The 26,256-nt window shown below is 40.0% G+C and overlaps 1 protein-coding gene across 2 annotated transcripts in view; it reads right to left on the bottom strand.

The window, feature by feature from the left end:
* The window catches only part of LOC128439979 (F-BAR and double SH3 domains protein 2), a 115,782-nt gene that overhangs the window by 8,769 nt on the left and 80,757 nt on the right, over positions 1-26,256 (bottom strand). For both annotated transcript variants that reach the window (XM_053422524.1, XM_053422525.1), the window contains exons 7-17: positions 25,923-25,977; positions 25,563-25,691; positions 20,421-20,543; positions 19,554-19,649; positions 14,686-14,802; positions 14,482-14,586; positions 8,222-8,311; positions 8,036-8,098; positions 1,194-1,328; positions 396-479; positions 33-210 (exon numbers count right to left, since the gene is read on the bottom strand). In XM_053422524.1, coding sequence (XP_053278499.1) covers positions 33-210; positions 396-479; positions 1,194-1,328; positions 8,036-8,098; positions 8,222-8,311; positions 14,482-14,586; positions 14,686-14,802; positions 19,554-19,649; positions 20,421-20,543; positions 25,563-25,691; positions 25,923-25,977 — 1,175 coding nt within the window. The remainder of the gene's footprint in view (positions 1-32; positions 211-395; positions 480-1,193; positions 1,329-8,035; positions 8,099-8,221; positions 8,312-14,481; positions 14,587-14,685; positions 14,803-19,553; positions 19,650-20,420; positions 20,544-25,562; positions 25,692-25,922; positions 25,978-26,256) is intronic.

The raw sequence follows: 26,256 nt of genomic DNA, 5'->3' as shown, positions 1-26,256 counted from the left end.
AATTGATCTTTACCGAGTTTCATTGTACTCACTGTTTATATCACCGTTGACGCAGCCGGAGTGCAGCTCTGGGTCGGTTGAGTTGGATGAGGTGTGCGATCGAGCGTCGAACGTAGCCAGAGACTGGAGCATGCTAAGGAGACTGTTGGAGGTGGGAAACTGCAGGTACTTCTCTGGGACGTAGCCAACATGGCCTGTCTTATTGCGAGCCTGGAAAACAAACACAATGAGGAGCATTCGCAAATGTAAACATGCACCTACTAATTTACACACATGATGGGCAAATAGGAGGGAGTAAAAAACACACACACAACCAACTTACAAATCTAATAGAAAAGAAGACACGTAGTATACAACACAGAGCCGATGAGATAATGCCTGTTGAATTTGTTCACCTTGACCCAGTCCTCCATGTCTCCATCCTCGATGACCTCCAGCATCTCCTTTTCATCAATGGTTAACTCGTCTGGCTGAGAGGCCTGCATGAGAGAGAGACACACACCACCAGTGTTAAAAAAGAGAGGGAGTGAGAAAAGAAACAAAACTAACAAGAATGGAGAGAATAAGGAAGAAGGTGGGGAAAAATCAGTTAAAATCTATGAATGATGATTTATGTAGCTGTAACATTCATTATAATCCATGTGTCTTATTGCACTAATACTGTATGGTATAGTGAAAACCAAATACCGTATATAAAGACGCGTTTACACATCCTCCCACTATCCAGAAATGAAGCCACCATCTTGTGGAATCTTCACAACAGCTGTCAAGTGATTTAGCAGCAAGATCCCGCAAAAACACATGGAGGAGTTGGGATTTATGACCTATACTGTAGCCACCCACTAACCCTAACCTAACTAACCCTAATCATAACCCTAGGAAGGTAGAGGGGGTTGTCCACTAAGCAGAAGGTCTGTAGTTTGATCCAACGCTCCCGCAATCTGCATTCTGAAGTGCCCTTGGGCCAGATACTGAACCTCAAATTGTGCTGAATGGTATGAAAACAAACGCGCTGCATATACAAGCACAGTATGGTAAATAAAACACTTATGTTCAACTTTGTGTATCTAATAGTGCACATGAATGTGTGTTGTTTTCCACTCCTAGGTGCAAACATTTAACATGTGTAGGTGTGGCCATGTAACAGCAGAGGCTAACTCTGTATGTGTATGCATGTGTGTGTGGGATCATACCTTGTATGAGTACAGGACTTTGCAGGTGAGCGGGTAGTTTCGAAGGGTCCCTGAAGGACTGGAGCTGCTGTCGTCGAAAACCTCCATATTCTCCTCACACTCCTCTCCCTCCTCGCGCTCCAGGTCCACTGTGCCCTTTAACACATAAACACAAACACAGCCAGATAAGGTGATAACCTCTGATAACTTCAAGGACAAAAATGAAAAGCTCCATTAACCTCTGTAGTACAAAAACATTTAGAAAATAAACGGCTGTCCAAATGCCCAAAGATCTTTTTCCTGAAGAATTCAATTCGGAATTAAAAAAATAAGGCCATATAATAAAAAAAAATAGTTTGGCCAAGTACTTAGTTTAGTAAGTTTTAGTTAGTTTAGCAATAGTGGAATTAAATAGAAAGGCTTACATTTTAGAAACCACCAAAACCTTTCCTGATTTTTTCCTCTGTGCTAGTTTCACAAACCAAACTATTTTAAAACAAGATAACTAGCAGTCTTGTTTTTACCCCTTCTTCCTGTCGGATTTTCTCTTTTCCCTTCAGTGTGGGTACTACAGCTTTTAGAAACAGGTGTGGAGGGACTCATGTTTCATATGATCCGACCCCTCCCTCTTTTGTTGCACCACCATTTCACTGGCTTATATGAAGGTCATGTGATCTATCTGGTAGAAAGATCCATCACACACAGCAAGCTGCCCTGACCACAACAAAAGAGAGTGTGTGTGTGTGTGTATGATTGTTTATTCATTCCTAGGTCATAGTGTTGAGTCATCAGATTTCTGTTGACACAGTAAACTGACACAATGTGCCACAAAACAGATGTGTGTGTTTTGTATATGAGTTCATCTCTTGAACAGAGGAATCTATCCTACAGGGAAATAGAAAAATGCTTTTGGTATAGTCCTAAGGTGTCCCCTATGAAATATTAACACGTTCTCCATGGTAACCAAAGAGCCTTACATATGAAACAAACACACGCTTTTCTGTTTGTTGCTTTTCTTCAAAAACATCCCCCACGAATTGGTCAAAGGGCGTGCTAACGTGCTTACAATTGTAAATCTAACATTCTTACATTTGGAAGATATAAAACGAATTAAGAAGAAAAGGAAATAATCAACAAGGAAAACATGTTCTTGCCACAGTTTCACTCATTCTGGATCCAAAAACTGTAATCTTGAGACTATGAATGCACACAGTTTCTTGCACAGCCATCTCAAAGTCCTGATACTAACGATAATGTGGTGCTTGTGAGCAAATAGATATAGTTATTTGTGAAAATAATAGGTAGGTGACAGATTGATCTTCTGATATTCCCCCTCTAACATGACACTTAGCTCAAAATCATTCTATTCTTCTCATAATGCTATGACTTTGACTTCACATTATAACTTCAATCTTGAGATCTCAGATTCATTCTTAGTGTCTCTAACACAATCGAGGAAAGATTAGCGATCATTTAAGTTATTACAGTTCATCCTGAAGACGGGCATGTAGGGTACTGTCACGTTTCACAGTAAAAAATAAATAAATAAAACTCAATCTCATAGTAATGCTACTGGAAAGGCCAGAGGAATAACAAAAGTCAGTTGAAGTCATCCTCTTGGGACGATTACTGTCCACCCAGTTCAGATAGTGGTCAATCTATCGAAAGTAATGACTTACATTGGCAATAGCCGTCATGTTACACACTCAGATTTTGTACACTCAGTTAAGGAGGCTATGTGCTGCGGCCAAAGCAGCTACAGGGTTCAGGTCAACAATTAAAAAACTATCAGTCTTCTTATGTCATAAATAGAGTGTGACTTCGGACACAGTCATGAAATAAGTTAGTGGTTGGGAAGATACAAAGTTCTGTCGGCTGCTGTTTTTGTTTTGCTGTTTCAGTAATAACCCAATAGAATTTGCTCAAAAAAAAAAAAATGTCAGCGCCTGTGTACCAATACAGCTGAGATACAGACCAATCACAGATTTTATTGGTCATGGAGGTAATAACAGTGAAAGGGATATTGTAATAAAGCTGAGGGACTTTAGGGTTCATGGCGTACAGTATTTCATGATCGTATTAAGGCTGAGTGGAATGAAGTACGGGCTGGGGGATGAGCCTGCTCCCAGCTCTCACCGTTTTCCTTTGGCCTCCTCCTCAGATTATTATTCATAATCCATCCATCCTTCCTTATCTCTCTCTCTGGTCATTTGGTCACTTCTTGACCTCTCCTTAATCAGCAGACTGGTTTTCCTGCATGTCTACATCACTCTGTCTCATCGTTTGCTTTGTGGCACCTCGTTTCTTCGGTGCCTCTCCATTTCCCACAGTCGGCCTCTTAAGGCTCAAGTGCACTCCAAATGAAATCAGAGGCTGTTGAACTGCTGTCTAACGACTGCATACTCAATGTGCCCTCGGCTCTGTTCTAACACCCACACCTGATTTTTTTCAGCTTCCAAACTGACTCATCTTATAAAGAGGACAGGGAAAATAAAAGAAAACTTGTAAAAACGCACACCAAAAGGAAGTAAATGAAACGCATGATGACATTACTTACTACTCGCAGGTAAAACGTTATTTGGGAATATAAATGTATCTCATGTGTTCAAATCTAAAGAGAACTAGCACTGTGCCAGTTCTAAAAATGTCTGTTTGAAATGGACAATTCTCTTGGTCTGTGTTCCAGATCTACTTTAGAATTATTCTGTATCATTAGTGAGTCCTTCTTCAAACAATTCTGTAATATACTGTTGGGCTGGACATTATGTACAGAGCTTTTTATGTACAGTTTATGGTGCAGAGTGAAAACTTAGTTGGTTAATCCTATCTGGTTTATCTGCAATGACAATTTTACAGTCAATGTTTTTCATAAAATTTGATTGAATTTACTTTATTACTGTTCACATGTGTGGCTTTTATATAAGTTTGGATAAGTTACTTAACTGTTGTGGTCTCTCCCAACCTACATTCCTAAGTGCCCTTGGACAAGATAATTAATCCCAAATTGCCCCTGACAGCTGTGTGAGTGATGTGTAAACGAGAAAGTGAGGAACATTGAGGCACTTTATGAATGTGTGTGTGTGATTGTGTGATGGGCAATAACTGTATTCTAATAAAGTTTAAGTGGTCATCAAGACAAGAAAAGCACTAAATAAGTACAGACCATTAACAGACCATGTCGGGTATTTCAAAGGTCTGTTAAGCAATTGACACAATCTTTACTTTGAATACAAATTGCTAGAGAGGAAGTTATTCTATGAATGTTGCAGCCATGAAATAGATCAGCACCTGTGACTTCTGTGAATGTCTGTGTCAGTCTGATACGGTGAAATAAAAAAATCAAATTATCAAAATAACCTTGTATTGATATTGACCATGTTCAGAAACTGAAGGCCCCACCCCCAAAAACTGCTACGTTAGAGCGCTGGTTATTACATTTGCATTGATATTGAACGTATCACACATGTCCAAATTGCAAAAATTTGACACTGCACTTCCCTCGGTCATTAAGAATACACATGCCAAGGATGATAAGATGAACAGTTCTCAGGATGTGAAACTTGTAGATAGATACATTTTTTTCCTGCGCTGAAAGGCCAGATTTAAAATTTGTTTGCAGCATTCTGTGGCTTCTTTGTTCACTGCAGGTTTTCACAACCCCTCCATCTCTCTCACCTCTGTATCCAAATATTGCGTTAGAATTATCACTCTCCACATCACACCGCCCTCCTTTTTTCTCAGCTAACTCTCTCCTCTCCGGTCCCTCACACTTCAGTAATTGTCTCTCTACCATTACCTCTCTCACCGCACAACTCCGTCTATCATCCCTCCTTCTCGCTCTTTCTCTCCCTAGATTGCTCTCTCCCTCACTCTCCACACTTTCTACTTCTTTCTCTCTGGCGTCAGCTGCAAGCTGCAATATCATGTGAGCAGAATGTCAAGTGCTTCCAATGGAACAGGCAGACTATGTTTAGTGCTGTTGACAGACAGACACTAACACAAATGCACACAAACACACACACACACACACACACACACACACACACACACACACACACACACACACACACACACACACACACACACAGTGATGGGCAGACACAGACAGACATGCACAAGATGCACAAACAGTGAATTCTGAAAGCATTCAGATGCCTTTACTTTTGTATTGTTTTTAGGTTGCAGACTCCTGCTTAAATTAAAATATAAAAAAAAATATATATATATATTTTCCCTTATCATTCCCCACCCACTGTAGCATAATTGCAAACATATTTAAAAAAAAATATTGGAGTCAAGCTGTGGTGAATTCAAATTCAGGCTCACACCTGTCTATGTACTATAAGGTCTCCCAGCCAACAATTCATATCAGAGCAAAAACAAACCCATGAGGTCAAAGGTGCAGGCTGCAGTGCTCACAGACACTGTTATGTCGAGACTACAAAAAAATCTGCTGATATGAAGTTTTCCAAGAGCACAATATACTCCATAATTCATGAATGAAGTTGGGAACAACCAGGACTCTTCCTCAAGCTGCCTGCCACACTGAGCAGTCAGGGAGAAGGGTCTTGGTAACAGAAGTGACTGAGAAGCTGACGACTACTCTGGCTGAGCTCCAGAGATCCTGTGTGGAAAATCTTTCAGTGGGACAACCATCACTGCAGTACTCCACCAGTCTGGACCAGACGGAAGCCTTTCATCAGTGATCAGCTGTAAGAGCTTATATAGACAGGTGTATGCCTTTCCAACTCATGTCCAATGATTGAATTTACCAAACCGTGGACTCCAATAAACGTGATATATCCGTTAATCTGTTGTTTTTACTTTGTCATAGCGGGAAAGTACAGTTATCTTAACTTAATCCACCTACTCTAAAGCCCACAAATTAGTGTTTTACCAAATATCTGTTAACTATTTGTTTATGGTGGGTGGGATGCTGTACAGTGTAGGAAAATCCAGTAATGTGGAACTCCCTCCGCCCCTATTCCTCCTTCCTGACACACATAGAACATTTACATCAGTATTCCATGAAGGTAGTGGAGCGTTTCAAGAGGCTCTTAATGGCGTGATAGATGATTAGGCAAAGGGCTGAGGTCAATTATCTTTCAATTTATATCATTTGGGCAGTGATTTGTCAGGAGAACTATTCCAGCTGGGTTGTTTTCACTTAAAAATGAAATCATAAAGAAATATAAAAGTTAACGATCTTGAGTCATTTCCTCAAAGATTAAAATTACACTTTTGGAAGATTGCACTTTTCTTAAAGTTGCTGTTGGAAAAACAGATGAGCCAATATAGGAGTTATGTGACTAGCATGCAGTGACACAATTTAGTGCTCTGATGGTTTGAGGTGAGTTAGGGAGGCCACCATCTAGGCAATACAAACAGCTATGACTTGTTGACATGTTGTGTGGTGAAACAGTACTTTCCTACGGTGGCCCTGAGAGCTCAACGAACAGCAAGTTAAGAAAACACATGCAAGTTAAGAAAACACATGCAAGATGACAAAACACAGGCAAAGTAACAAAACATCTTCATCAAGTTCACAACACAACACAACACATTACAGAAACGCGCTGCAAATAGTGAAACACGCTGCAAATAGAGAACAAACGACAACGGAAGTGTTTCCAGAGGACAGCTAAAAGTGATGGACATTGCTGCAACAGCAGACACAAAAACGTCCAATACACAATACAAATTCGGTTCCACACAGGGGTCTGCCACCCGCGGCTCTGGAGCCGAATGCGGCTCTTCAGCCCCTCTGTGTGTGTGTGTGTGTGTGTGTGTGTGTGTGTGTGTGTGTGTGTGTGTGTGTGTGTGTGTGTGTGTGTGTATGTGTGTGTGTGTGTGTGTGTGTGCGAGCGTGTGTGTTTGCGAGCGCACCGGCCCCTGGGCCCAACTCCGCCCACTCGCTCAGAAGTGGGGGCAAAATGTCTCTTTTAACAGAAAAGGTTTCCTACCCCTGCACACTATGGACAATACATTGCCTCACATACAGGGGCTTGCTTGTTAGCGCTGTTTATTCAGTTTAACAGGAGAAGACGGCATGTCTCTAGATCAGACCATCGTCCGTGCTCAGAGCTCACTGTGGGTCTCTCCGAGCGAGTGGGCGGGGTCGGAGCGCCGGGACACACACACACACACACGCACGCACACACACTCGCCCGCTCCTGGTATTTCATGATGGCCATGACGTGCCATGACGAACATGACGTTCACTCACGTTCATCGTTATGTTCACGTTAATAATATAAAAACTGATTCGTTAAGTTCAGCGTTCGCGAAACATATACACAACACTTTACTGTACAGCCACTGCAGAAGGGCTGGAGAGCCGCATTCGGCCCCAGAGCCGCGGGTGGCCGACCCCTGTGTGGAACTGAATTTGTTTGGTGTATTGGACGTTTTTGTGACTGCTGTGGCAGCAATGTCCATCACTTTTAGCTGTCCTCTGGAAACACTTCCGTTGTTGTTTCTTCTTTATTTGCAGCGCGTTTCTCTATTTACAACGCGTTTGTCTATCTGCAGCGCGTTTGTCTATTTGCTACGCGTTTCTGTAATGTGTTGTGTTGTGTTAAGAACTTGATGAAGATGTTTTCTTACTTTGCTTGTGTTTTGTCACCTTGCATGTGTTTTCTTAACTTGCATGTGTTTTCGTAAGTTGCTGCTCGTTGAGCTCTCAGGGCCACCGTACTTTCCAGCCAAGTCAAGAACATTTTCATCTTTGAAACGTGTCGTAACATTTGGATTTTTGCTATGTTTTATTGTTAATGTTGTCATAAGAATAAAAACTGTTTGTTGAGTTCCGTTGGCTTGGCGAGAAAGAAGCAACGTAGACACAATGAGGGGACGTGTCTCACCGACAGTGAGGGATCGTGGGAAGTGTAGCTGGCCCAACGTTCATTCTCCAACTCCTCCATCACCTACAGCATGCAAAGAGAGTGAGGGGGTTTTATACACATACTGCAAACAGACATGCACACCCACACACACAGATACATAGAGTGCATGTACACGTTTTCTACAACACTCAAGACAAAACGCACCTGGTTCATGGAACTTTTCAACCAGGTATCCACTGCAACCCCCACCTGGCGTAGAAGGTCCAACCGAGCCTCCGCTTTCAACTTTATCGTCTTTGGAGAGAGAAGAGGTGAGAAATGATAAGAAAATCAAATATATCATTAACTCAAATATATCATTAACAGTTGTTCTCATCAGTCTGAAGAAACTTGGGTACTTGGGTCTCCTTTTATTTAAAATAGGGGCATCTTAAATCTTCATTGTCTTTGCATGTACAATAAGTAAACCTTTGTCTCATAGAGCCACTGTGTGTCCATGCCGCTACATTCAAATCAAATCTATGAAATCTTAACTGTTAGGAATGATGAAGGAAAGAAGAGGTTGTAAAAAGTAACAGCATGCATTGACAAGACTGATTACCACACTGGGTTCAGCATCTCCAAGTTGTAAAACTGACTCCCTGCTCTATAATAATTTAGCACCTGGAACCCTATTACCCTTGTACTCGCAAAGAGGAAAAGACAAATGTTTTTTAGCCCCGATACTGAAACAAAACAAACACAAGGCGATAACTGTATCATTCGCCTTAGTAATTATCTGTAAAACTGAAGGAGAATGGAGTTCAGCACAGCAGCATGAAAGGTTTAGAATGTTTTTTTTTTGCTATCTTTTACCGTGTTCATCATTTTTCTCCATCATTACCCACTCCTTCTTTACGTCACTGCTACTGACAGAGCAGATTGAAAGCTGATGCCTCACTCCCACAGAGACAGACTGACACACTGTCAAGATAGACTCCCCAGCTTTGATCAATAAAGTTCCTGAGCCCATTTAAATACATCCGTTTTTCTTTTCCATTAGCAGAACCCAACAAATGCTACAGAAAGGCACCAGCTACTATTACTGTTGCTGCTGCTGTTGGACCATTAACATACTGGATCAAAGGAAAGAAATGTTAAAATACTTGCCAATTAGACATTAATGATTAAAAGAATGAGCAACAGTGCAGTTCATTAGTTTGAGTTAACAAAATAAGCAGCCGGTAATGTGAGTACATATCAGTGGTGGAAAGACTGCACTGCCTCGTACAGAGAGAGAGTCCGTCTGGGCAGCTGTAATCAATATAACCAACAGAAAGGCCGACAGCAAAATGGATTGAATGATAGACATGTAGAGAAACTGCAGCAGGAAAGCTCAGCTGTCCGGCCCTTAACTAATAGTGCGTTATTGTACGTTATGTCTGATTTAAATCGTTTAGAAGTGGTGAGACCAGAAGATGAGAACAGTTGTTCAGAGAATATCAGTTGAGTCAGAGAATGTTAAGCATAAAAAAACACAGCTGGATCAAGTTGGGCCAAAACCACTAGTGATTATCAGCCATAATATGTTAACTGTCCAAGGCAGACTTACAACAAGCTATCAGATTGTGGAACAATTTCATATGCTCCTGTAGAAGTCTGTATGATCTCAACTTTTAATAAATTGAATTATCATTCACGATGTCAAGAAGAAGCACTATACCACCCACGATCCTCGGGTTTTGTAGAGACATTTCTGATTGGCGGAGCTCAATGTTACGGTGGAAATATTTTCCACTATGATGAGATAATTCAGCGATACTACACTAGGGTTACAATACTAACCACCATATGAAACTCTATATAGAGCAGATGCAATAGACATCATTTGTGCAGAGTTTCAATAACCAAACCAAATGGGCATGTTGATACATCTTCGTGACTGTGTCCGTGTTCTATTTACCAAAGATGTTAATACCGTATGTCAGTGCAGATAAAATGAGATGCTATTTCCAATCAGTTTTTCACTCCTTTGTTTGGTTTCATGTGTCTGGGAGCACAACCTCCTCTGTTTCTGACAGATGCTGATGCCACGTGTTAATAAGGCCAGCTTGTCTCGGAGAGCCAGTTTGAGACCTGCCTTCAACAGCTTATTAGTATGAAGACAGATTCTTGTCTCAATCATTCTCACTCTCTCCTCCTCTGAGAACCTCTTAGAAAGAGGAGGCACAGAGGCCAATGATTAGATCATTTCACAGAGAAATTCACATAAAATATCAGAAATGTTCCTGTCTTACAAGTATGCTCACAGTGCAAAAATACTATTTAATGCAGCTTACACACAAGTTAATATTTCTTGTAAATCTCTTCAGCTCTTTGAGCTCAATAGTACAACAGGAAAAAGAAAATAAATAAATTATGAGAATAGAGATGTACTATTACCAGAACAAAGTCTTTATTTGACCAGAAAAAAAGTTATAATGCTAGGAGAATGAAGGTGTAATTTAAGTGTAGAATCTTTTTTGTCATAAGAATAAAAACTTTATTATTGTAACATTACAATATTATATCTTGTAAAACGTCTTTTATTCTCCAAATATCAGATATGTTCCCTTTATACTCTTTCAGGATTAGATTGTTTCCGCACAGGTATCAATCTCTCTGGGCCAAATTTTTGTTCTTAAAATCTCACAAGTATTTCAGGTATTTATTTTGTCTGAAGATGATAAGGAATATGCTGCATATTCATCCTGATGAAGCAGACTATGTTTTCAATCTCTCTTATTGGCTAGTGGCAACCTCCACTCCTTAAGCTCATGTTGCAGACGTGCTGCTTCAGAAATATCAATGAGCTTTTAGCTGATGATGATTATAATAAAGTTAAACATGGATTATCACCCAGAATTTGCCAAACATTTATCCATTGAGTAAATGTGCCTTATTTAAAATAAAAAAGGATAAATATCATTTATCCTTTTTTTCTTTACCAGTCATTTTACATCCCAAATATAGGCTTATTTGTTTTTCTTACTAACAATGTCTTGAAAAAGCTACTACTAAATTGCATGATGGGATGAAGATGGGTCTTACTGTCAAAGGAAAGACCACTATCACTATCCAGATCATGTTGTAATCAAACCTGGATAATGTCCTTTGTGCTGCTTTCACTCCCTTTATAATTCTGAGATAAGAGCTCTGTGATGAAGCCATTTGTACCAAATGAGCTCATACAATATTCATCTTCTTACTCAAGGTAATGCTGCGGAAAAGAATAGTAGACGGACAGAGCAAGGGAGGCTGATGCAGAGAGGAAGAGAGAGGGGGGTGGGGTAAGAACATACTTCCTAATTATTCTGTATTGAGTGAGATCACAGGCTGCAGGGTGTTTCTAAAATATTCTTGAAGAGTAAGGTAAACTAAAATAACCACCAAAAGATTGTTTGTCTATCACGAAGAAGCAGTAAGATGACATGACATACTTTTTTACCAATAATTTGCAGTAATATTTTAGAGGGAAAAAAGAAGGGAGAGATAAATAGTGATAAATCAGAAGGTAACATGCAGGAAGAATTATAATACCTGACAGCAGAGGGTGCTAGATTCGTATGTGAAGCCTCATAAGAGATGGTGGTGTAGAGGCAAAGAGAAAGAGTTGGGCAAAGTCAAGGATGAAAAATAAACTGAGAGATGAAAAGCAGGTACTTTTGAGAGAGAACAGAAACCGAAAGGAGGTGAGGAAGAAGATGAGAAACACTGCAGTGTTCTCATTCAAAGCGTGACACGTTGCATCTGTGAGAATCAATACATAAATGATAGATATTGCTGAGGGGCGGAGAAGGAAAAGAGAGAGGGTGAGAATACAAAGAGAACGAAGGAGAGACAGATGTGTGGATGGAAAGCCAAAAGAGGAAGAACAAAAAAAAGAAAAAGTTTATCGGCACTTAAAGTATTGGATATAAATCTCATTAGATGAGACATTACTCTCAAAAAGTAACAGATTTTTGCAAATCCACTTAGAGCAGATGATGAGATGTGGATAAATAACTTGAACGTTTCATACATCCTACACTTGGTGGACTGATAAGTCCTGTGCCAGGTTTGCTATTTGCTTGCTGCTATATCAGCCACACTGAAGAGCAGACTGCCACTGATTCCATTCAAAACACTAAATAATTGGCCCAAACCCGAGTAGGGGGAATATGACAAGACAGAAAGTTACACTATTACTGTGATTGTTGAGTGAGGGTTTGTTTGTGAGACTAGTCTGTTCCCCCCCCCTACTTTTAAACAAGGTTGTGGTCTTTCAGTTTGAGTTGAAAGTGCTTTCACACTGATATTTCGTTGCTTGGACAGATTTCCTTCATCATATACTTCTGGCGACTTGTTGCACAAAGCTGAGGCTGGGGCACAGGAAATTTAAACACAAGCAGCGCATATGTGAGTGCAAGGGCAGGGTTTTGAATGAAAGCTTTACAAAATCAGAATGTGTCATAAATAAGTCCTGTTCTCAAACCGAAAGGTCGGGCTCTTGAATAAAGAAAACCCACAGACTCTTCATTGACACTACTGCGGTCACATAAATATAGATTGTATATTTGCAAGTAATTCATTTTTGTATTTCTCCATACCAATGCAAACTGTGCATAGTAGTAGAAGCTGGAGGCTAGTCTATCACAGAGCTAACAAGCTGCCAGTCCAATTTCATCTGTCTTTGCATGTCTTTGGATGAGACAAAAGTCATACTAGACAGATCAAATATCCCACCATTTACCTCCGTTACATGGTTCAAATTACAGTTAGGTCCATAAATATTTGGACATTGACAAAATTGTCATCATTTTGGCTCTGTACACCACCACATTGGATTTGAAATGAAACAATCAATATGTGCGTTAAGTGCATACTTTGACCTTTAATTTGAGGATATTTACATCCGAATCAGGTGAACGGTGTAGGAATTACAACACATTTTATATGTGGCCCTCCCTTTTTAAGGGACCAAAAGTAATTGTACAAACTAACATAATCATAAATGTAATTGTCACTATTAATATTTGGTTGCAATTCCTTGGCAGTCAATGACAGCCTGTAGTCTGGAACCCATAGACATCACCAGACAATGGGTTTCGTCCCTGGTGATGCTCTGCCAGGCCTCTAATGCAACTGTCTCCAGTTCCTGCTTGTTCTTGGGGCATTTTCCCTTCAGTTTTGTCTTCAGCAAGTGAAATGCATGCTCAATTGGATTCAGGTCAGGAGATTGACTTGGGCATGGCAGAACATTCCACTTCTTTGCCTTAAAAACTCTTTGGTTGCTTTCGCAGTATGCTTCGGGTCATTGTCCATCTGCACTGTGAAGCGCAGTCCAATGAGTTCTGAAGCATTTGGCTTAATATGAGCAGATAATATTTCCGGAAACACTTCAGAATTCATCCTACTGCTTTTGTCAGCAGTCTCATCATCAATAAATACAAGGGAACCAGTTCCATTGGCAGCCATACATGCCCACGCCATAACACTACCTCTACCATGCTTCACTGATGAGATGGTATGCTTTGGATCATGAGCAGTTACTTCCCTTCTCCATACTCTTCTCTTCCCGTCTTTCTGGTACAAGTTGATTTTTGTCTCATCTGTCCATAGGATGTTGTTCCAGAACTGTACAGGCTCTTTTAAATGTCGTTTGGCAAACTCTAATCTGGTCCTCCTGTTTTTGAGGCTCACCAATGGTTTACATCTTGTGGTGAACCCTCTGTATTTGCTCTTGTGAAGTCTTCTCTTGATTGTTGACTTTAACACAGAAACGCATACCTCCTGGAGAGTGTTCTTGATCTGGCCAACTGTTGTGAAGGGGTTTTTCTTCATCGAGGAAATAATTATTCTGTCATCCACCACAGATGTTTTCCGTGGTCTTCCGGGTCTTTTGGTGTTGCTGAGCTCACCAGTGCGTTCTTTCTTTTTAAGAATGTACCAAACAGTTGATTTTGGCCACACCTAAAGTATTTGCTATCTCTCCGATAGGTTTGTTTTGATTTTTCAGCCTAATGATGGCTTGCTTCACTGATAGTGACAGCTCATTGAACTTCATATTTAGAGTTGACAGCAACAGATTCCAAACACAAATACTTCACTTGAAATGAACTCTAGACCTTTTATCTGCTCCTTGTCAATGAAATAACTAGGGAATAACACACACATGGCCATGGAACAGCTGAGCAGCCAATTGTCCAATTACTTTTGGTCCCTTAAAAAGGGGGGTGCCACATATGAAATGTGTTGTAATTCCTACACCGTTCACCTGATTTGGATGTAAATACCCTCAAATTAAAGCTGGAAGTCTGCACTTAAAGCACATCTTGAGTGTTTCATTTAAAATCCATTATGGTTGTGTACAGAGCCAAAAGGATGAACATTTTGTCAATGTCCAAATATTTATTGACCTAACTACACATGATAAAAGATAAATGTTGACAATCTGAGTCACACACCTCAGCTTTGCGCATGTTTTCTTTGGTGTCTTCTATCTTCAGTTCCAGATCAAGTCTGCCTTGCTCTGTGTTGGGCAAACCATGGCTCTCACACTCCTCCAGAGACTGAAAACAACACACAGACAAATACATAACTGTGGTTACTGAATTTCTACAATGGGTATAAATTGAAAATACAAGCGTGTGTGTGTGAGACCATCTTACTCTCTTGTAATGGATGATATTCTTGTGTTCCCTGGCCGCTCTTGTTGCCCATTTCCTGGCCTCTTTGTTCAGACTGTGCTCCTCCGTTGTCCCTGTATCCGACTCCAGCTGACGACTCTAATATAGACAAACATGGACACACACACACACACACACCATCATGGTAGGCAAACACACACACAAGTGTACATATAAGTACAGTATCAGCGATAACAGCACAAGGTGTTTGCTTTGCAGAAACTGTTAATGAAGCTAAAGAAGTGTGAGAGAAAGATTGTTTCCTTCACACATAATTAATACAGTGTGCTCTATTGTTTTGTTGTTGGAATAAACTAGCTGTTTCAATATAATCACATGTGAGAGAGCACAGGCGTATGACAATGTCTGTGAGTGTGTTTTTGTGTAACAACAAGAGGTACACTGCATACAAAATCAAATGTGCGGGACTGTTGAGGAATAGCATGACTTTCAAATTAAACCTTTAGCACCATTTATAACCACGTGTCTATTCTTCTTTTTTAATGCATAAGTTGTGTCTTTAAGTTATAAGTTAGTTTAAACACATTGTCAGTAATAAAGCCAGACTGATAACGATACAGATATAAGGGAGACGACAACTTTTGATAACGATATTGATGCAATATATACACATAAAACAAAGAAATGTAATTCAGGGTTTATATTTGTCTGTTTAATGAAATTATATCATAAAATAAATACAATTAAACAAACAAAATATTTTTTGTAAAAAAAAATGAATACTAATACCGATTTTTTCTGCATGTTTTCATACCTGCACATATTATCAAATATACCGATATGTCTGACAGCATATCTGCCATCTCTGTTTTGAATAAAGGACAACTACGCCTAGCATTTGTATTGTGTTGGTTCTGTAGCTTATATCTGCATGCTATAATATTATGTAAAAATATGACATCTATTCAGGCTGTATTCTGGAAAATTAGATTACAGATCCTAAAGAAACTGAGCCTCAAGACGTAAACCCACCCAGAGTCACTGATGTGTTTTCACAGACCCGAGAGCCTGAGGTTCACCTTAATCTGATAATAAAAGTGCTTTAGCCTCAGACTCAACTACACAATATTTTAATTGCAAGTTTCCATGCACATCATATCTATTAATTATGTGCTGCTTCAGCAACAAGAGGGCACACAACTGAGCTAAGTATAGGTGTGAAACCCAGAGCTTCACACTGGAGATTTACGGCTTAATTACGTTCATGTGAGGGAGCGTGTCAGGGAGTTAAAGTGGAGACAAAACACCTGATTTAAACAGTGGCTGTAAACTGACACGTTGTGGAGACAGCAAAGTTTTGTCTCGATATTTTGTTAAAATGATTGTTAGAATATTGAGAGAGTTTAAAGGCTGAATTGGAGCTTCTTTCAAACGTCCTACCAGTATTTATGTGCTGCAGGGAAAATGTGAAAGCTGAACGCCATGCAACATACAGTATATGGATCTCCTCCTTTGTTTAGGTTGCTCATATGGCAGCTTTTAAAGCATGATGGTAAGCCTGTAAAAAGTCGTTTTTCATCGTATTACATCTGCCAAGGAGATTATGTTTCATGTGCTTTTCTCTGTCTGTTTATTTGTTAGTTTACAAAACTATTCAACCTTTGTCCATGTATGTGGGCAGATGAAGAACCTTTAAACCGTTATATTTTGGAATGGAACTAGATAAACAGACAGATTCAGGAATTTCTTTTCAATTTCTTTAACGTGGCGAGATGATTTGTTAGGCCTGGCGAAGGTTCGTGCTCTTGTGGTTTTCATATAAGCAATCACTGGTTTCTACGACACTCCACAACTTACATTTCATTCATGTATTTTGCATATATGTCTTGTTAATTTCAACACATTATTTATGCAATTCAAATGTTTTTCGGGGTATTGTTAATCCATAAGCTAACTAGGACAGTAACAGAATTTTTTTTAATAAAATGTAGAAATATCATAATGTAATGTGGATAATCCATGATTATATTATATTCAGATTTATAAATCAAAAATGCAACTAGTCCGCCTAACAGCTAAGGGAAATGTGAAGTAAAGCACAGTTAATATAAAGCAATGAATTCATACTGTACTTCAATAACAACCCTCACTATCATAACAGTTATTTAGATCACTGGATAGTACAACTGTTATTTTGAAACCTTGGGTGTAAAGTTGTAAGAACAAAGTGTTCCTGTGTGTATGAATGGGAGGCACGACGTACAGTACACTGGTTGAAGGTGGAACTAGGAGTAACAAAGACTAAAACCTGGGGCCTTGTGTCACATACTGTCTTTACTATTACATTAGTTTTCTCTGAACCCAGCCATGTTTTTGCCTTTTTGAGAAGCTATCAATGTACTGTTCTGAAGTAGGTGAGCATCGTTTTACACAAGTCACAGTCTCTAAAAAAATACCTCTCTCCACAGCTCAGAGAGAGACAAACCACCGTCCTGACTGATGCAATACATCACATTGCACAGCACATATGGCAGTATTTCTGTGTAAGCTGTTTTAATGAATTTTTAAAAGCAGTGGGAGCCTGAGACTCCAGGGTGTCTGCACAACCTGCAGCAGAGCAGAAAGTGGTACGCCCTGACTGTGGCTAATGCATTGCTATGATTAGACATTCTGTGTTGATTAATTGCCTAGAAAAAATGTAAGGTGTTCCCATAAAACAAGTATTTGCAAAGAGCTGCAAGTTAACCACAAGAGAATACATAATCCTATTTAGCCTTATTTTCAGTATTATTTAACATGAGGTCCCAGAAAAGCAAATATATATAATATACTATAAAATGATAACCTTCTTTGTTATTTGGTCACATACTCACATACAGAATGTGTCTTGATTTTAGTGGGATGGTTTAGATTGAATACAAACAACTAAAATATATACACAAACAACAAGAAGAAAAACTAAAAACTTATAGTGACCATATCTTGAACCTATAATCCACTGTAAATGTGCAAACAAAAAATCCCACACACCTAACATTTGACTCATCTATATACAGGAGGGCGATGATCGCGTAGTGACATTTGAACAGATGATGCAACAAGGTTACGGCATGTGATGAATCATCTGGTGCTGGGACGCCACTGGCCACCATCACACAACAGTGTGACGGCATCACAGTGCTGTGATCCCACTGTCATGACAGCAGTATTCAGCCATCCTGCAAATGTAGCTCTCTTGTTTCATTAAAGCAGCAAGGAAATTAAGGGTTTATAAGGTCTTATGGAGCCGCAGTATCGTCTTCCTTCTGGTACACACCCTCAACCAATCGTGTGTCAGTCTCAGCTGTCAATCATGACACCTTTTTTAATAGCATCAAATTACTAATTAACACCAAAGCTACCAGAAAATGAATATCTAAACACACATCAGTGTGATAAAAACTACCTGAAATGCAAAGAACTTTTTCGTTGTGTACATGGAGTTTTTAGTTTTCGCCCTTGACACATTCACTAACATGGAGGAGGCAGGTTCTATACCTATACTGCAGCTAGCCACACGGGAGAATCAAAACACTTTGACAAGCTGTCATGAAGTTCACCTTGATATAATTGTTGACAGCAGGGACGTGAAGGTTATGCAAGTGGACTTACTGTCTGTCTGACTGTCTGCAGTCAATCAAGGTTAAACCAGGAAAGAAAACAACTTAGCACTTTATAGTTAAGCAGTCTGGTTAAGAAAGGAGCAATATGCAAACACTCTGCTCATATGGAAACAGTGGTTCATAAATAACCAGTGCCTCAGTTCAGGTCAATATCACTAAATAAAGAAATATATTAGAACATAAATGGACGTGATGATTCATGGTTTGTGTCAAGAATGAAAATGGGAATTTAACAATTAAGACTACCTGTGCCAGGGTCATTCTCATGGCACTGACGGGCGACGGCTCAATGTCCACCAACTGCTGCACCGAGCTCAGAGTCTGGCACACACACATACACGCAGACAAGTATCCCCAGCATACACAACACACACACACACACACACACACACACACACACACACACACACACACACACACACACACACACACACACACACACACACACACACACACACACAAGAGCAGCAGCGCATTCACACAGACACGAAGACAAAGGGAGGAGGTTAATAGGAGGGGAAAAGTGTAGGAGGAAAGTGTAAGCAAAGGTTGAACAGGAGGCTCACATAAGGAAGAGCACATTGTTAAAAAAGATCAGAGTGGGAGAAAGTGAATGAAAAGGTGAAAGATTGAAAGAAGCTGAGAACGGAGAGAGCACAACATGACTCAGACACAGGAGAGAAGGATATAGGAACTAAGACCAGTGTCCAATGGGAGAAGTCTCTTTTTTAGCCAGCAGTACTTAACAAGGCTCTGGAGGGGTGAGACAGCATTGCTCCCGCAGCTCCATTATGATCACAGATGATCAATTGACGCCTAATATAAAATATTATGATCATTCAGCAACCACTTGATTTGAATTTTTTTTTATATTAACTTGATGACTACAAAGAGAAGTTCCCAATGGACAGAGAGTTATTATTTCAGTGGTATGAATCTACTCTGTAGAATACATATACCTCTATCATGCCAGACACTGGTTAACTACATGACTCCATCCTGAATTGTTAACATGAATAAATCCCCACAACTAGCACCAACAGATGCTGATAATGTGTTTGTGCGTGCGTGTGGTTGGCTGTATGTATCTGTGTGTGAGAGTAAATGCAAAGTCTTTTGAATTCCTGAAGATACGACCGCGCATATGCATGCAACAAATTGACAATCCTGCTGTGTGAACGGGTTCATGTACAAACAATACAAACTATATAAAACTATGTGTCTCACCATGTCACAATCACTGGGCTGGAACTGGAAGTCGTGTGCTTTGTGAAACACTGGATTCTCCTGCATGAACAGCTGCTGGTTGAACTCTTCAATTATCTGTAAGATAGACAGGAACATATTGTGAGCGGAGCACAGTCAAGTTCGTGCAGACTTCACACTCCAATTACACTGTGTGCCTATACTCCAACATGGTGCACAGCACTTGTGCACTCTGCTCGGTCTGATTGTGTAAGTCTTACGAGCTGGCAAATCCACCATTGGAGTCCCAAATATGCAAATGTGAAGTAAATCATGTTAACCGGTCAAAGGTTCATGCGAAGCTGGGCTACGATTTGCTTCACAACATGTAGCAAATGTTCTATTTGCCTTTTATTCATGAACGGGAGGTGAAAGTTTGCCACTGACACGTTTGTGTATGTGTGACCGGGCCCTTATAGAAGCATCCACTAAGGTACAAGATCGATCAGCTTGCTTTTATAGGGAAGGGGAGATGGTACTCTGATTAGTTTATTGCCTGTTACAGCCTAAACACACCATTATCAAATAAGAGACTATAAGCTCTTTCCAGCTTGCGCCTGACACAATAAACTTTTTTCCCACTGTGGATTTGGACACATCCTAAATGCACTTGCAGTATGTGATTTAAACCATATGCTAAGCGCTTTGAAATAAAGCCACATGCAAGTACAAATGCAAGCTTTGTGAAGACAATCAACAAGCCAATGCAAAGATAAGCACCAAAATATATGAAAAAATTCAACAATAATCCTTCCTTACTTCCTTACAGTACGTGCTTCTCACAGAGTGTTTTAATCATGTTATTATGTCAAAAAGATGGGTTGAGATTTCCCACCAGACCTGACTCACCCTGGTGGATTTGTCCAGCAGGAACTGGAAGGTGTTGTGTGTTGCTTGGGAGGCCTCTAATTCAGTATGACACAGCGATACCAGGTAGTCTTTCACATGCTCGTAGATTCTGCCATCCAAGGCCTGGAGGACACAAATCGAGAGAGAGGGACTGGGTGTTACCACAAAAGAAAGGATTAATTCAACTTAATTCCGTAATCCTTCATAATGAATTAGAGAGCACAAGAGAAATCAGGATGGGACACCAAGACAGAAACAGAGACAGTAAGAGGGTGAAAGAGTGAAAAACTAGTTTCTAGATTAGAAATATACTATTTTTACTCTACGTTCATTCAGATGTGACAGGCCTTGATTTAACAGGCCTTAAAATAGTCATTTCAGGTTTACTTCCTCTTCTGGTTATAAAGTTACAGTATAGTTTGCACAAAGTCTAATCATAAGTAATATTTGCACTACCACTAACAATATTACTTACATTCAATTTCAATTTATGTCTAAGCAATCATAAATGTATTTGAGTGAGACAAAGCAGCAAACATGTTATCTTCCAAGTCAGAGCTGTGAGTTACAATGAAAACATAAAACATTTTCAATGGTTTTGGCATATTGCCTAACCTTTACACAACATCAGCAATAGAAGACATTGCAGATGCAGAGAAGTTCGTCCAAGCATTCATATCCTTTAGACTGGACTACTGCAATTCACTTTTCACTGGGATCACTGGCAAGAACATCCAAAAACTGCAATTCATTCAAAACAGCGCTGCCAGGATCCTGATGAGAGTCCGTAAATATGAGCACATAACACCAATTCTCCACTCACTCCACTGGCTCCCTGTCTCAACCCGGATTCACTACAAAGTCCTACTCCTCACCCATAAATGCATAAAATGGACATGCACCTCCCTACTTACAAGAACTCATCACTCCCCAAACCTCCACCCGCACCCTCAGATCTACAAGTAGCTTGCTCCTTCGGGTTCCCAACACCAAGTTCCGCACCATGGGCGACCGGGCCTTTTGCTCAGCAGCGCCCCGCCTATGGAACGGTCTCCCTGACCACCTGAGGGCAACACAGACCCTGGACTCTTTTAAGACTGGCCTAAAAACCTTTTTATTCAAGAAGGCGTTTTTACTTTGAGTTGAGTTTTTAGGACTTTGATTTTAACTATGTACTTGTGGCACTCTGAGATTCTTGGATGAAGAGTGCCTTACAAATGAAATGTATTATTATTATTACTACATAAACTGTGAATGTCCTAATAGCCCTCAGGTAGTGGGACACACAGTCTGGCTCCATGTGTATTTTTCTTTCATCAAGACCTCATGCCTCCTTCAAGATCCTCTTCAGGACTTTAAAGAATTCTCGACAGTGTATAGATTATGATCTGCTCTGTGCTATAGGCGTTGATGTTGTTGTAAAGTACTTCCTAATAACATGGACCTTAACTGAAGTCGAAGTAAAAACTCTCACACACAATCTTCCTACTCAGCCGCTTGATCAGGCTGTGTTGGTGTGTACTAACAAACTCCTGTCGGGGAGGGAAACCGTATCCTGTTATTGTTCTTGTTGGTCAAAAGGATGACATCATGTTAATCAAAGAAATTTCCAGCTTTAACCCGACTAGAGGTCTTATCAGCCAGAGTGTCTGAAATTAGAAACTCTCGTCCGACAAAGATTCTTATCAATGAAAGTAAACTGAGAAAGAAAAAAAAAAAAAGAAGAAAGTAGAGAAGGGAACAAGTGAGACAAATGACGAGAGGAAAGAAAGAATCGGTAGCAAGTCAAAGGAAGGAGAGAAACAGAGAAACTTTTATAATTGACAGTTCTTATCATTAGAGGTTCCAGATGAAGCAAAATAAAGATGTTTTAATGGAGTATGGAGTCCAAATGAACAGCCTTACAATGGGGAGCTTTGGTAGTGCTACCAAGCTGTGGGATGCACTGCCAGACAGACAGATCAGAAAGATACGAAAGAGAGAGAGAGAGAGAGAGAGAGAGAGAGAGAGAAGGGATAATGGCAGTGGAGGAGAGGAGAGAGAGTTTGAAAAGGTATAAAAGGTGATAATTGGTGAGAAAGAGAACGAGAGACAGGCTCAGAGATAAGCGTGGGGGGGATGCACACGTGTGTGTGACAAGTGTTCTTTGGATCGTGTTCACACAGCTGCAGGGGGAGGTGAAGGGGTTGAGATTCCAATTCAAAAACACACACAAACTCTCAAATACTCAGACATGCATATACTCCTCTGCTTTTCACTGAAGCTCACACTTTCAGAAACCGTCTCACACTCGTTGTTGGTCAGGGGATGTTTTAGGCCAGGACTATATTCTTCCATGATAAAACCTACAAATGGTCTTTTCTCACACTCACACAATTTCATTTTAATATGCACAAAAACTTGAATACAGCCTTTGCACAGCTGCGTGCGCAAAACACACACACACACACACACACACACACACACACACACACACATAACACAGACGTTTTAAAACAATGGCATATTGACAAGGAAATTATGTCATTAAGGCTGGGTTGTTGGCTGACTTGACTCAAAATGTTCCCACATCAGTCCACTCGTTTCCTCCTTAATTTTTCTTCCCTCCCTCCACTCCTTTTTTCATCCATTTATGGTAATGTTGAAAAGAAGAGAGTCAGCTTCCAGAAAAAGCCCCATCCCAATGTCATGGTCATTGTGTGTGTGCGTGTGTTTGCTAGTGTGTTTAGGTTGAATGACTGAAATCGCCTAGACTTACCTCACCTATGAGAGCCAGACAGGGCGGCTGAGGTTGACTTGTATCATGTGCATGTGTGTTTGTGCGTGTGCGTGTGTGTGTGTGTTTGTAGCAGGGGACATTAAAGTGTACAGTAATACCGACATCAACTGCCAACAGCAGAGGGAGATGTGGAGCAGCATGTTCTTCCTCTGCCCTCTCACTACAACTGTCGCATTGACAAGGACAGCAGCGCTCAGCCTAAGGTGAGTGTTATTGCAGCATCCAGGTAAAGCACTTTGTACAGTCACGGTTTACAAAGTGGACTCCTGATCTAAACAATACGATTAACTTTAAGCCTCCTCATCCATCATCCCCAGAAAACCTATAATTTTCCTTTCAGTAATCTCTTCACATGTAATCGATAATATTCTTATATATTTTCTGTTGTGGTGAAGCATATTTTGTTTGTCTGCAAGTGTGATCAATGTGTGCCATCTACCGCCCTGCTCTCCGGGTTGGCCTTTTCTTTGAGTTGTCTCAAACCTGTGAAAAGCACACAGGCTTCCTCATTATGCAGATTTTGATCTTTCTGGGTGGGGGTTCTGTAACATAGATTTTTAGGTGAAGACCTGTAAACATCACAAATTCACAAACCGCAGAGGAGGGAGAGAGCGCGGGGCGAGCAGATTGCTTCCCTCAAGCGATGTCCCCTTGTTCTGTTTGTGTGTTTGCGTGCACATATTTGTGTATGTGCGAGTTTCCCCGCAGTCCCCCGTCCTTCTGTCACAAGGAGCTGAGGATCTATTATTCAGAATGGCCTCATAGTATAGATGCTCATACGTGCTTGAGGCAGAATATGTGAGATAGGAGAGATCGAAAAGGAGGGATGGGCAAGGGGGGCATAGGCGGGTAGCTGAAGATGGAGAGGAAAGGAGTGAGCGAGAGAGAAAACACAGAAAAGAGAAAACCAATCTACAAAAAGATGAATGAGCCTTACTTTGAATGTTATATTGGAATAAACACAACTTACTTCACAGTTCAGACACAGCTTGTACATGTAAGTGTGTGTTTGTCAGACTGTACTGGATGAGCTCACCCTTACTCAGCAGCTTATTCACCACACAATAGCTATGGTGTCTATGTGCAGGGCAGACTAAGACAGGGCGATAAAAAAACATCAATAATTATCTCAATATAATTTTTATCAATAGAAACTCAAAATAGGTCCAATAAATAATATAATGAATTGTGAAATAGAGTTCAGCTAGGGCGAAGAAATTTATGTCCGAAGCCGTCCAAGCCCAAGAGCAAACTAAACGAGCCAAACCCGAATCTTCCGACAATCTGTATTATTATTATTTGTCGTTTTGTGTATGAACTTGTAGATATTTGTCAGCCGGCATGTTTGCATAAACACTTTATTAGTTTATTATTATTATTATTACTACTATTACGATTATTACCAGATTTAGGCATTAATCATGTATCATTGTTAGTTTTTTTTTTGTTAGTGAACATAACCGATCATCATCTTTGGTTGTTTGAGATTAATTCCTGTTTGGATTTTGTGTATGAACTAGAAAAGTCATGTACAACCAGAGGGAACATGGTGTTTGTACACACAAATAGCAGCTTGGCAAACAAAGACTGCAGAAAAATATTAAGGGTGACACTGAATCAGCTTCTGTGTCACAACTGAGCGCATTGAGCCCCCTAACAAACCATGAAGCCTACATCCCACAGACACATTTAAATCGACAGACATGCACAGCTGCACTTCATATGAAGGTGTCAGATCCGATTATGAGCTTAAAACAATATTCACTGCACACAGAAAATGAAACCTTCATTGATGCTCCAGTTATTTGCATCAATCCCCTGATGAGTATTTTCTATTCTAACAATAAAACATTCTTTAAAAATTAAACACTACCTCAAAGTCCTCTGTTAATCCCTCATTCAATATTTGGAAAATCATAATTTCATTTCCACCAATCATTTGTTGAGAGCAGACATCCAGACAGCTCATATTGCATCAATTCTCTTCACATAAGCCCCTTTCAAATCATAAATCCAGGGAACATTCTTTAAAGACTCAAAACTCTGAAATCATCACTTTTTCATGTATGGTTTTCAATGGTACAGCCAAACTTAGAGCGAGTGTGACTTTGTGCTCTGATAAAAGAGAGACGCTTGTCATAAATTGAGCTTTGATTCAAATAAACTTCCCTCTTTGAAGTTTTTGAAACTAGAAATTGCTACTTGAAAATCCCGCTGGGTATTATTAATGTGTGATACTCTTAAATCAGTGGTAGTTGTAGTAAAGCAAACTGTGGTTACAGCATTAAAAAGTGAACCTTCTGCTGACTGGAGTCTGATTTACACAATTTTGTAAAGAACTTGTTGATTCTCTCCATAAATACCTGTATGCAGTGCAGTAGATCTGTGTGATAGTAGCGGTCATGATGAGCGTTGGCAGCAGCTAGCGTTAGCAAGTAGTCATTCCTGGAATGTGTCGCCTTGGAGTTGCAGTCACTTCTCTTCGCTTTTAGCTGAAACCCAAAAGAGAAAAACAATATTGCATTGATGTACGACAGAGACAGACAAAGGCTTTAAGCATCGGCTGAATTTTTATGGACTTAGTATTAGGAGGCCAGGCAGAGAGTCCACAGAAACCGGGTTTCTGTTTTTATTCACACATGTACCTCCTCCTGATAAAATACAGAGTATCTGCAGAGTTCAGTGCATGCCTGAAAGCAGCTTGCGTGAGTGAGCCCTCTTACCTTTACACTTGCTTTCTGTAAACTAATTCTCGACTGAAAAAGACCCAGTTTAGACCTGGAAAAAAATAAAGCAAACAAAGAAGTTAATCTTGACAATTAATGCATCCATATCTCATATTAATAAAAATAAAAAAAGTAACAAGACGTTATCTATCCCTGTGCACTTAATAATGCCTCAAAAAACTTAACACATAGATGTATGTTTAAATACAAAATTGCTACTTGATTCGTTCACATTGATTAATTTAATTCAACAGAAATTTATATTAAGGTAAGGGAGAATAAACTCTGGGCATTTCTACAAAATCATAACTCTGCTCTTCAACCTCTGATT

The sequence above is a fragment of the Pleuronectes platessa genome, chromosome 5 (genome assembly GCF_947347685.1).
Source record: "Pleuronectes platessa chromosome 5, fPlePla1.1, whole genome shotgun sequence".
In the NCBI taxonomy this organism is placed as follows: domain Eukaryota; kingdom Metazoa; phylum Chordata; class Actinopteri; order Pleuronectiformes; family Pleuronectidae; genus Pleuronectes; species Pleuronectes platessa.
This window is presented reverse-complemented; position numbering and strand designations above follow the sequence as displayed.